The sequence below is a fragment of the Microcebus murinus genome, chromosome 14 (assembly GCF_040939455.1).
Source record: "Microcebus murinus isolate Inina chromosome 14, M.murinus_Inina_mat1.0, whole genome shotgun sequence".
In the NCBI taxonomy this organism is placed as follows: Eukaryota; Metazoa; Chordata; class Mammalia; order Primates; family Cheirogaleidae; genus Microcebus; species Microcebus murinus.
In genome coordinates, this window is record NC_134117.1 from 49,708,239 (window position 1) to 49,722,171 (window position 13,933).

The following is a 13,933-nucleotide window of genomic DNA, read 5'->3' on the forward strand; positions in this document are numbered from 1 at the left end:
TGCCACACTTTTTCTCTACTGGCAGGCCTTTCTGAGACTCACCACTACTGTATGAATAGGGTATACTGTGTATCCATGCAAATGAAGACAGTTATCTTGTCTATAAGGTTGTGGAACACAAAATATTATTCATATCCTCCTATTGGGTGAAAAAAATCTCAGCGATCAGTTAAGATAAAATGTGGTTTTCTTACCTGACTTTCTACTTAATGCTATAGAGTCACATTTGAAAGCAAGTTTTTACTATCTCAGTCTGGCAAAATATCATATAATTTATTATCACTAATCAGAAAATAATTCTATTAAGTATTCCAAAATAAAATAACTTAAGAAACGATTATATCATTTCAAGTAGTAAAAACATATGTAGAGGTTTTCTATGCCTTTATTGAAGATTTCTTCAGCACCCTGTTTTGCCTCCTAAAACAACTGTTGGTTTATAAATAAATACTCACATAATATTTAGTTTCTCTAATACTCAGTTGGCTCATCTTTAAAATAAGGGGCTTTTCTATTTATAGTATCCTAGGATTTGCAATAAAGACTGAATTTCTTTTCTTGCAGGTCATGCAAAACAAGGCCCCTTTACCTCATTCCTTTACTAGATATAAACGGAATTTAGCAAGATAAGTCAATGCATAAAGTTGTTTCATTATCATGACTAAATGTATCCATTTTCAATGGTTCTTTTAAATTTTCAGACTCTTAGAATATGTTTAACTCAGACTAACATCAAATCTCTTAGAAGTATCTAAAATAGCTGCAAGAACCAATTCCTTAGTCAAGAATAAACCATGACCTTGGGTCAATTTAGTCTTCCAGTCTTAAAATAAATATTTTAATATATTTTATACGTATAAAAGTATGAAAAATTATAAACATCTTTATAGAAAAAAGAAAGTAACTTAGTTATAATACCTGAGGACACAAGGTTTCCAGGTGATTGGCTGCAACTTTGACAATTTTAATTCCATCTTCATTTGTTGACATGGAGCAAGCAAGATTTGCCACCTTAAATACAATCCAAAACAATAGAAATCATTTTAGATCATCAAGGAAATGCAGAAACATTTGTTATCCTGGACAAGTCAGAACATGTACACATTCACTGAAAATCTCAGTGACAAATAACATTCTCATAAATGTCACCGGTATCATTTTATGAAAGTATTCAGATAATCTATTAAAACAATTAATAAAGGGCCCTAGGGAATTGTTTAAAATAAAAGGAAAGACTGATGAGTGAATCGGTAAACCCTAGACAGTCTCTTGGTATCCACATCTAACCTAAAACAAAAAGTCATAAGATATTATGTGACTGGAAAGAAAAAGTTAGATTGAATGGGAATAGTTTCTTGGAATCTTAAATGATTGTGGTTTATTTTAAGTTTGTAATTGGTTTACTATTTCCCAGAGGTCTATTAGACATACTTAAGTTGTATTAAAGATGACTGTATCTTTATTCATGTTTTTATTTGCATTAAATACAGTACAAAGCCAGATAAATACAAGATAATTAAATTCTTCTTCCTGTTCTTGATTTTCTATTACAACTTCATGGGCACTGTTTTACATTCCAGCAGTGTATTCAATTCAAGCATTAGTGACACCCAAATTTCTTGTATAGTATTGCTTTTGAAACTTACACTTTTTCCCAGTGAAATGGATACGCTTTTAAATAATTATATTATGTCCATTACCTAGGTCTGATGTTTACAAATACTTTTTTTATACCATGATAGAGCCATGAGAAAGAAACACTCTTCTCCCTTCCTTTGAACCCTACTCTTATTCAGCACTCTTCCTGCTAATCCAGTAAGGTTTATGTACAGAGGCAATGTTTTCTCTGATCTACAAAATACATCATTATCTTCATCACTGCAAGGAGATAATTTATCTAACAATTTTTCTAAACTTTTCAATATCCCTGCCAGGTATGTATTTTAACACACTGCAGTTTTTACTGCTCAAACCCAAAATAAATTCAGTTGTAGAGAAGCTGCACATTAACTGCATGCAGTGGAAATGAACCAGAAACCTCTTTGGATTACTATTTTAATAGAACCACAAAATGTTATTTAAATGAATTTATAGTCTTTGCTTTTTCATAGCACACTTTTAATATGTCAGCAGTGAAACAACTCCTTGGTTTGCATTTACATATAATGAAATAACAGCCATACATTATTTAACTGTGGAAGGGGATTGTTCATTTTATTAATGTACATGAAAATGGCTTACTTGAAAAGGTCTTTTGTTGGCTTGAAGGTCATTATGCCTCAACTTTCATATCTGACACATAATTAGCACATTTGTGAGTTATTTGAAAAGGGCAACATTTTCTGTGCCCCCCCTCTCCCCTCAAACCCTGCTCACTAAAAGTGAAACTCCAAAGTCTAATTACTTTAATATATATTATATTAATTTGCACTGTACTTGCAGAAAATATCTATAAATTTGAGCACTGTTTGCTTAATATAAAAAAATAAACATTGTTGGCTCAATTCTTTGGTCACATTAGAAGAATGGTCAGTATTCCAAAGCTTAAAAATTATAGAAAATGCTTTCATGTAGATACTCATTTACTTTCTTTGTTAATATATCCTTTTTCTCTTATTTTCCCTTTTAGCAATGGACAATTCTTGTTCTGGGTGTTTCCTGGACAGCTGATTCACCATAAGCCAATTAAGTGACTGACATAAGATGGAAATTATCTTAAACACAGTTTATGTTTGTAATAGTAAATTTTTACACGGCTTTCAAATGAAAATACAAAACAACTGAAAGTTGTGGTTTCTACTCATTTAATGATTATACTATCACTCTTTCTGCCCTCATTTATTCTGTGCCTATACATATCTGAACTTCTCTTTATCAGAGCTATTCTGTCAAATAAATTCTGTAGGTAATCATGTACTATTTCAAGGCATGTGCAGTTTTAGTGCTGTTTTGTACAAACAAGGTTGAGTTTATAATATACCTAGTATCTGTGACTAAACAGAATAGTTAAGTGATAGATATAAAATCTGTTTACAGTTCTAATTTAAGTGATTTGTGACATATTCTCCAAAGTCACTTCAATGTGTGAATGAAAGCCAAATTTCTTCTAATAATAATTATCCCTAAGTTCTGTGTGGCACTTCAGGCAATCAAGTATGTTCCCAAGCACAGTAGGAAAATAACTCCCTACTGGTCAGAGAAAATAGCATTCAAATACAATATTTTGCAAAATAGTTTAAGATATTTGGACATCAGGCATCCTCTGTGTATCTAACTTTGACAATATTTCCAAAATCTGGGCAAAGCTCCATTATTCAAGAGATCTTTATAGAAAGTTTAAGACCACAAAGGGAAACTAGGGGATAGGGAGGTTTTGGAGATGAACAAAAATGGGTTTGAACCTGATTTCCACAACTAATAAGATTCAGATCATAGGCAAGATGTTAACTTCTTTGTTTTGTAATCCATAAAACGGATATAATGCCTACTTCACTGGAGAGCTTTGATGTATAAATAAGATAGTGTGTGGTGGTGGTCTAATACCTGATAGCCCTGACAATAACTTCCTTCCACCTCACCTGTTAACTAATGGGGGGAAAATATAACCTTCACTCTCTCAGAGGTTTTGTAGAATTAAAGCCTTGGAAGCCTAAAGAAATTTAACAATATGTGTGATCCATGAACCATAAACTCAAATGCTTTCAAGAGCTATTCAGAGAATATAAATATAGAGTCTATGTAAGTCATTCATAGGATGGGGTGGTGGGTTTCCAAGAAAAATGATTGGGAACTCAATACAAAAACAAGATGAATTGAAAGGAAAAACTCAAACTCACTACACCTTAGTCAAACAATCTGTTGGCTTACTTTAGTTCATAGGTTACCAGTTTGTGCCCTCTGACTCCATTCTTCAGGCCTCTATTGTACAGACAGGGAAACAAAATTCAACAGGGAAAAGAAACATACTTAAACCAATAAATACCATGGAGTCTATTGACCACGGATATGTGTGTGCTCTTTATGCTACCATGAATTAAAGTATTGACAAAGGTTCTGTATTGAATGATTGACCTGACTTTTTATTGATATTGTGGTATATCCTTAGTGTCTAAGAAAAGCATAGTCTAAATTATCCTAAGTAAATGTGACCAAAAACATTTAGATAAATTCACACATTTATTAAAAAGAAAATGCTGGAAAAAATTTTTTTCATTTTTACAAAATGATTAATTATATCATTAAAATAATTATCAACACTGTAATAATTAAAAACAAACAAAAAGTATTCAAATAGGGATATGTTGTGTTTCTGAGAGAGGAGTGAAGTTTTCTATCAGCATCCCTCTCTTTCATCTCTCCAATTCTCTGCAGTCCTTCTAGGCTGAACTTATTGTCCTATTTGGCCTGTAAAAAACACTTGGCTGAACTTATTGTCCTATTTGCCCTGTAAAAAAAAAGTTATAGACAATAAATCCTGGCCAGAAAATTCCTGACAAATCCTACTGATATTGTTCCACTCTTCCTGGTTCCTAGTTCAAGTTCTGTGTACCAAACAGTATGCTCTTGGCATTCTTTCTATTTGCTGGACTTTAGGTTTTCCCTTTCACTCACCAGAGAACATGGTATCCTCCACTCCCCAACCCATGGTCTTGGGTGAGAAATTCCCTGCTCAGGAAACAGGCCTTGTAGAATCCTGCCACCTAGGCTAGCTCCATTCCACACTCTCAATCAAAATAGGAAAATGGCCATACTTGACCCAGAAGAATAATTCAGTAGTGACAGAACCACGGACAACTATAAAATGGATATTTGAAGACTGAGAATTTTCTCAGGACCCTTAAATAAATCTACCATTCTATAGGTTAACTCTGCTTTTCATCATTACTTTCTTTTAATTTGGTAAAGTGATTCTATTTTAAACACATTGAATACTAGAACATGGTATATCTTAACATTCTAATATGAAGTTTTATCTAAAATCTCAGGAGTACTCCTAGTCTTCTCACTCATCTTAGACAACTGAAATGAAATCATTGCTAGCAATGAGTACACTATTTGGACAGCTGCTTATCACACATAATTCAGTCTGCCACTAAGAAGTTCTCACACAGGTATTTACCTGTGATATGATTTCTGAAGAACATGAAACGAACTGATGTTTGGTGAGATTTCCATAATTGCACATTCATTGTTTATATATTGTTCATATAGTTGATTATACTATCACGTCAGCATGTATCCTAGCTCTTAATGGGCGTAAAAGGTCATTGTTTCATTTTCATGCATTTTCCTCTCTGGCAGATGGTCATGCAACTCTTGTGAAAACACTTCCAGAGACTGAGAATTTACTGTTTTTCAGGGCAGCCTATTCCCACTGGAGGATGGCTCAAAGTTACACAAGTTATGAAGTTCTTTAAAAGGAGATGAAATCTTTCTCTCAGAACTTTCTCATAGAAGTCATAGAATCTGGAATATCAATTATCTTCAATAACAGAAATAAATGTGGGCCCAGAGAAAGTCTATATCAATAGCTCTCAACTTGTGAATTAAGGAAGATGATGAGAATAATATAATCACCAATAAACAACTATTAAAAAGAAAAGTCTAGTTCCCTCTGACAGGATATTCAGTTAAGTGTGTATATGGGTGGAAGTTAAAGGTGTAAGGAATGTATAATTAGATTTTTCAAAGTTCCTCCAGGTAATTCTAACATACTCCCTTCCACACTCCCAACACACACACATGAATCAACACTTAGATACACACTCAGACCTTGGTTGATTTTTATTTGTTTGAATAGACACTCCTTCCTGAACATAAGAATAATGAGGTGAATGTCTACAAAAGTAAGACCTCAATATTTATGGGAGAGGCTGTAAAGTTATATAAAAGACTTCACAAATTAGAGGCAAGAAATAATGACTTAACTACTGAGCAATAGAGACAAGTTTAAAAATAAAAATAAGAAAATCAAGTGTAGGGAAGCTTTCTAGCCTTCCACCCAAAATCCATTACTTCTGGCAATAGCATAGATGTCCCTCTGGAGAACTGATCTTTCTTCCTCTAGCTCAGTGGTGTGAAGTCTCAGTATGACTGTTAATCAAGGCTCCTAGTCCCCGCCCGCCAGCTCTAACCTAGGCATATTCATCACTTTCTATTGCCACCTATAGTCCTGAAGCAGTCTTTGTTCTGCCCAATCTTAGCCCTTTTCTTTCATTTTGACTTTGCTTATGTGCATTATCTTATAGTTTCCAACAAGTTCTTTTTTTCCTACTATGCCAAATTTGTCTTCTTTTGCATGCAACCAGAGAAACCTGATTCTTTGTACTGAGTCCGAAACTTATGCACCAAGAATATACTAATCTTAAATGGTTACTTTCAACAAAGTCAAAAGCTGTTAATGCAGAATTGTAATTTTTTCTGCAAAAGGCACTCTCCTATCAAATGTCTGCCTCTGGATTTAGGCAACCTGAATGTCTTAGTGTCATGCACGAATGCACAGAAGGAGATATTAGCTTCAGTTCCTACGCATATAAATAAATGTTTTTATACTTGTCTTCCTTTGACTATCTAATCCTCAATGTCTATTAGAACATGTTACATATTAGGTGCAAAAGAACATCTAATTTTTGAAGAAAATAATTTACCATTTTTGAGTTTATCTTTCTGTAAGCTGTTCATTTGTTTGAAAGTCATCCCTCAAATACACTTTCAAAATCATACCTATACTTCAAGGCTATCAAATATTTTCTCTTCCACAAACCTTTCTCAGGTGCCCAGAATCAGAATTCATACCTATATCTTCCTACACTCTCACGATTACAGTACATCCTCATTTTTCCTACACTTACTTATGTATCTATTGCATAGTGAGCTGCTCAAAGGTAACGACAACGATGTATTGTGTTTTTATTTTCTTTTCATCAAGCATTACTATTTTCAAGGTATTCTGAAAATAGTATTTAGTCCATGTAAATTAATTACAATACACTATGGTGCTCAAAAGGTGGTGGTGTTCACCAGGGATTCGGGGGTTGGAGGGGTAATCCCACATCTGTGGGATGGAGTGAACATTGTGGCGGAGAAGGGCATACTTCTAACCCTTCCTAGGGAGAGGCAAAGATATAAAATGTAACCAAAATGTTAAGAAAAAAAGAAGAAGAAACATTTGTCGGGTGTGGGGCAGGTGGGAGGGGGGAGGAAGGGATGGGTATATACATACATAGTGAGTGTGATGCACACCGTCTGGGGAATGGACACGTTTGAAGCTCTGCCTCAAGAGAGGAGGGGAGACAAGGGCAATGTATATAACCTTAACAACTGTACCCCCATAATATTCTGAAATAAAAAAAAATAAAAATAAAAATAATAATTTATTTGTGTCTATCTACAAGTAAATCATGAATATAAATGATTATCTATCATGTATGAAACTAATATTATATATTAAATGAATTGTATTTTTTAAAGTCCTGAGAACTTAACTTTTTTCATTGTAAACTGTGTTCCTCTTCCATCTTTTCCCCATAAAAAGTTCCTAATTATTGACAATATGAGTATAAAGTTTATTGCTTTAGGTTATGAGGAAGAACACCTGAGAAAAGAAAGTCCTTGTGTTATTAAATTGTCCTGACTTGAATTCAGTCTATGTATGTTCATTGGCAACATCAAGACTTGACACATCAGTAGCAAAGATACAAATAAACATAGGGAAACTTTGAGTAAGGATGCAGAAATAATGTAGCTGAAATGAGTTCTTTATTTTTTAACTTGGTATTTAGGAAGGATATCTGGACTTCTTTCTGAATTTAAAAAGGAATAACAGTTCATATTATGAAGAGGCATGAGAAGGAAAAGAGGTGTCTATACCCCTTGAACACATTAGTAAATAGCAAAACTACAAACTCTGTGGCCAAATAACTCATATAAGGAACACTAGAAATCTTTCAATTTGATAGGAGATATCAAGAAGTAGACTAGTTGCTTTGAGTTTAAGTTGTCACTGACATATGTAAGTAAACATAATCACAGTTAAGTGTGTAGTTAAGAAGGGTCTATGGTGGAGATAATAATTAGGAAGTCACTAGCTTATCAATGATAATTAAATGTGATTATGTAGAGAGAACATATTCTTAGAAGGGTATCTAAGATATCAATATTAGGCAGATAGAAAAAGATAATCCTTCAGTAAGTCTCAGAAAAAGTGACCAGAGATAGAGTAGGTTACCCACAATACTCTGATGTCATAAAGACCAAGAGAAGAGAAGGTTACAAGAAGATGGTATCAAATATTAAATGCTGAGAGGTCAAATAAGTTATTCCTGAAAATATTTATTGATTCATTCACACAGAAAGCCATGCTAACCATTCTTAAAGTGTTTGGGTGGAATGATGATGGTTAAACTAGCCTTACATGAACAGAGGACTACATAAGTGGCAAAGTAGCCCCATAAGTCTGGTGACTCAAAGCAGAGACCTATAGGCCCCTCCAGGCAATACTTACTCTCTCATGTACACATCTATCCATCTCTTTTGATTTTACCTCTTCATCATCTCCTGACTTATTTATATTTCCTGTCCTCCACCCTAGTTAAGTTTTCAATCAGTTTTATTTTTTTTTATTCTTCCCCCCCCCCCAGTTTTAACTTATTTTTAGCAAATGTTCCTGCTCTGCAATATGTTCAACATACTGCAGCTAATAAATTATTTCAAATGCAAAATTGATTCCCCCATCATCTTCCTAGCCCCACATCATATCCACTTCCTAAGGTCCTGTATAGTCTGGCCCAAGAGTCATCATGCCTACTTCTGTTGGATGTTTTTTCTCCCTTTGCTTCAGCTATTTCAATATACTTTTGAATATTGATGCTTCCTTCTGTCACCAGACATTTGCACATGCTGTTTCCTCTAGCTTAGAATACTCTCCTCCTCTTTCTTCACTGCTACCCCCATACCACTTGGACCTGCTTAACTAGTATTCATCAGATCTCTTAAGTAATTTCTTTTTTTCTCAGTACCATTTACTGAATAAGGATTCGTTTCCTCAGTGTATGTTTTTGTCTCCTTTGTCAAAGATCAGATAGCAATATAAGGATGGTTTTATATCTGGATTATCTGTTCTGATCTACTGGTCTATGTCTCTGTTGTTGTGCCAATACTATGCTGTTTTTGTTACTATAGCCTATTGTACAGCTTGCAGTCTAGTAAATTAATGCCTCCCGCTTTGTTCCTCTGATATATAAAAGTAGAGACTTTACCTGTATTTGCTCATCATTCAGCATTAGTGTCTAGTATGTGACATATGGTAGCCAAACAATAAATATTTCTTCAGGGAATGAATACATACATGAATGCAAAAATCAGTATGCTTAAGATATCATTTTTGAGATGAGATGAAGATAGGAAAAAATGGGATTTGAAGGGAAGAGACAGCAGCAGAAATTCAGAACAAAAGGGAAAAGAGAATGAAATCTTCCTTTGAAATTCATTTGTAATATTTCACAAAGGCATAAACAGCTAGACTTCAAAGAAAAGTAACACTTTTCCTCTAGTAGGGTCATCATATTTAACAAGGCTTGGCGCCAACTTCTTTCAAGTTTTACTTTCACTTAAGATATCAAACTGGGAACTACCAAATAGCTCCCAATTTGGTTTTTAATTTATTTATTTTTAATCAAGTAAGAAAACAAACTATTCAAAGTGCCCAAGCTAGCTGACAAATGCTGGCAAGCGTGGCATATGGGAAAAGGCATAGTAATTCCTGTCAATAAACCCAGGAGCTTTAGTGTACCTTTCAAAATGTAATATATGCTTTGCTTCTAAGAAAGCCCCACTCAGGGGCCTGGGACTGAGTTTGAGAATTACAGGAGAAGATCTGTGACTTCCCATGTTGGCATCCAACTGACCTCTAGCTAATACGCCAGCCCTTATATTTTTCCTGGCGAAGCAGCACTACTCTGCTGTCTATGGTAGTAATAAGAAGTGACCATGAATTATGAGTTCTGTAGAATATTTAACTAATAGAATTATGCTATAAAAGAGCATAGCAACATACAGGGCAACAATTTCATCAAGTCACAAATATTGATTATGCACCATTATGTGGTCTGTGAAATACGAGGGAAATTAAAGAAGTGAAAGACAGTGAGAATCAAGGTAATTTCAACTTTCCTTTTTCATATTTTTAAATATTTATAATTTGGCTAATTATAATAATAATGAATCACTTTTATGACCAGAAAAAAGTGCTTTTCATTTTGAAGAGAATAAAAACTTTCTATACCTGTATATGAACTTTTAATACCAATCAGAAGGACTGTATTAATCATGAAACTTACTGTAAAGATCCAGACATCTAAAAATAAGGTTTCTAGAAAATATAGATATATAATGATTAAGTAGGAAGAAATTATGTTAAGTAGAAAATAGTTTCCATTGTCTTATATGCTGTTATATTTATAATGATGATTCACCAGTATGGCTGATAATACAAAATAGGCGTATCAGGCACTGATATCAGGCAAGGTTTTACCTTGCCTTTATGTCATATAATGGCACAAAACAAGTAAATTAAAATCTGTTGTCAATAACAAAATCAAAGCACCCAAAAGTGATCTTAATAATAAATTTAATTTGTTTGGAGTGCCAACAGTATTCTGTGCATGGTGTGTTTGTGTGTCTGTCTGTCTGCAGTAGATATAAGATGATTCACATAATTGAAGAATTATAATATGGCCCTAAATTTCTTTTTCTTATCTTACACCCTCCAACTCTATTCAAATTTGCGTCTGAACTTCTTGTTCCTCTCAAATAAGTCATTAAGAATGAAAATATTCATTTGTCTAAGGAGACATATGCCAATGTTGTTCTGAAAAACAGACATCAGTATGCTGTGTCAGTATGTATCATCACAAAAGAAACAAATGAGACGAAAACAAACACACACAGAGGACTCAAAAACGTCTGGCTATTACAGTACTGCTTCCAACAAATTATGAGAAGTATATGCTTCATAGTTCAAATTGAGGTAGGTAATGTATACTGCTCTAAGAGTACCGTTTCACCAAACACATTTCTCTTTTATTTTGAAACCATAACTATGGATGAATACACACACCCCATATTGATGTGTGATGTAAATTATAATGGTAAAACCAGCTAGACAGTTTCCTCAAGGTCTCTCTCTAAATTAAGCTATTATTCACCTCAGAGTCACCACTTAAAGGATAAAAGTATATGCCACCTGCCAAGTAAATTTAATATAATAAACAGTACCAAATAAAATCCATTTAACCACCAAAGAGACAAAACAAGTCTAAACTATAAATTAAAGACAAGATCAAGTGTTGTTTCCTGAACTAGTGTTAAATTTTGTTGTCTGCTGAGGTCAAGAATAAATATGAAGCATAAAGATCCAATAAGTATTTATTAATAGAATCAGTATGGAAAGAGTAGATATCAAAAAATACTAAAATTAGCCTTCATTATCATTGAAAATGACATAAAATTTCAAAACAATTTTATGACCAGTGACTTGATCTCTCACACAGCAGAGAGAGACCTGGTTTTCTTAATGAGAGACATAATGTGCTAGAGCCAATGGAAAGTTTTTAGTGAGTCAAATTATAAGCAACATGTATTATACATATCAATCTATCGAAATGCCATCATGAAAACAGAAAGTGTCATATATTAGAAAGATAACTGAATTGTAATTATGTAACCTTCCTTATGTAATCCACACCCACATACATTCCTTACTTTCATGAAAGAATGGGTCTCTTAGTAGAACAAGAGCAATCAATTGTCTGGCAGCTTTTATTTTGGAAGGTATCAAAACAATAATCTGTACAACTATTTTTTTTCCTTGCAGACATTTAATATGACTCTGAGGAATATAGGCAAACAAGCTTTAAAATTTACTGTAATTATAATCCCAGAGAGATACCCTTCTGAGTATAAATGGCCTTTAATGCATAAAAAAATAATTTTTACTCATTTGTAAGAACAAAATGTGTGTGATAGAGAACATGTGTTTGTGTGTGTGTGTGTGTGTTTAGAGTAGGAGTGTGGTAAGTGTATTTGTGAATGTATATATGAAGACCTCAGCACAATTTGCAAATGGGTATAATAGTACTATTAAATACCATGATTTCCATATCTCCACATTCTTGGGTTCCTTGAACCTTGTGAGGGCTCCTTAAATGTGTTCTGGTTACAAATTATATGATAAAAAGTGGGGTGTAGCTAATTATGTGATATAGGGTAGAAAGAACATCGAAGATTTAGGCACCTGTAACTTTAATAGAGGCATTAGTCATTGTAGGTTTAATCCTAACTACCCCTGGTAATGCTGCAGCATAATGAAATGCTGGACCCATACTGTGAGTGGTGGCCATTACTAGAGGATAAGACATTTACCATGTAATCTTAGCTCTGTTTTCTGATATTACTATTGGTTCCAAATAGCTCTAGAAGGGAGCATAGAGAGGTAAGGAGAGATTTATTTTACTAATGTTCCATAATTAGGACAAATCAATATGTTAATTCTATTTGCACAAAGTTAAATTGTGAAGTCCTTGAAGACAGAAGACATCTTCCCCGTTTTTGGTTCTAAGACTGCAAGCAATGGGTGCTCGTAAAGCATCTGTTGAATTGAATAAATTTAAACCAGCATTGTAAATAAAATATTTTTCACATTGTATTCTCTACAAGTATTTACAATTGACCTGCTTACAGAGGCCTAAAGATAACAACAAAAATCCACAAATATTTATTATGTGTGGATTATGTGTATCAGGTCTATTTTAGGCACTCAAGGAAGACGAGAGGATGAGGGAAGAATAGTTTCCATGGTTCAAGAAATGAAAGATTTAAATGGAAATACACAAAACACTTAGAGCTATTCATAATACAAAATTTAAATAATATGTACTATGATATTAAATGAATAAAAAACTAAATGCTGATGGGCTTCAGAGTAAGGAAACAAGTCAGAGAGCTTTAAAAATATTTAGCTGGATAGTTTCAAAGAGTCTTAAAGAGTTTTCATATATCAAATGAATTGGTTTTTAAATGCTATAAGACTATTTTGTAAAAATGTGTTAATAGAAAACATAAATGTTTTAATAAATCCTAATATCAGAAGATTTCTGGGTAAAAAAAATCAGAAATTTCTGGTTAAAATTAAAAAATCTATATAATAAATATTGAATAATCTAGTGAAAACTATTATAAAAACTGACATGCTTGAAGCTCTTACTCGAGGGGGTCAGGGGGACATGGGCAATATAAGTAACCTTAACACTTGTACCCCATAATATGCTAAAATAAAATATAAAAAAATTAAAAAAAACCTGAAAGTTAAATTATATGTTATTCCATTTTTATCTTTACAATATTTTGTACGTATTTAGTTGTTTTCAATTATCTTGAGTACTGTGAAGCTCGAATCAAAATAAGAAAGCAGTGCTGCACTGAGGATAGCTCCATGTACATCAGCCACATGGCAGCACAAGCCAGGTCTGGATTCTCACCAGCACTGCTTCGTGGCTTTGAGTCTGAGCCACGGGAGTTGGAGGGCATTTTGTATCATCTAGTCCAGTTCTTGACCCTGTTTCAGGAAGCTGGCTTGCTTGCACTGCACCTGGAGCCTTTCAAAACATTGTCAAGCTCAGCCTCTGAAGAAAGAATTCCCACAGCGTTCTGGCCTTGCTCAGCCTATGCAGTTTTGTTCCCGGAGTCAAGTGATAGGTTGCTTCCTTTCCTGGCTCTTGAGGGCAGAGGCTGGGCTTTCTCACCTATGAGTTGGTAACCTTAATGAGTATCTCCCTTTCGGTACAGAAGGGAGAGTACAAAGTGTCCTGGATGCTTAATAGTCAGAAACAGAGAATGCCAAGTAAAAGCTCAGTCCATTTTGCCACCGCAGTGAAGA

General features: G+C 33.9%; 1 protein-coding gene across 2 annotated transcripts in view; it reads right to left on the minus strand.

The window, feature by feature from the left end:
- The window catches only part of CTNNA3 (catenin alpha 3), a 1,492,617-nt gene that overhangs the window by 594,403 nt on the left and 884,281 nt on the right, over window positions 1–13,933 (minus strand). For both annotated transcript variants that reach the window (XM_012762717.2, XM_012762715.2), the window contains exon 10: window positions 919–1,011. In XM_012762717.2, coding sequence (XP_012618171.2) covers window positions 919–1,011 — 93 coding nt within the window. The remainder of the gene's footprint in view (window positions 1–918; window positions 1,012–13,933) is intronic.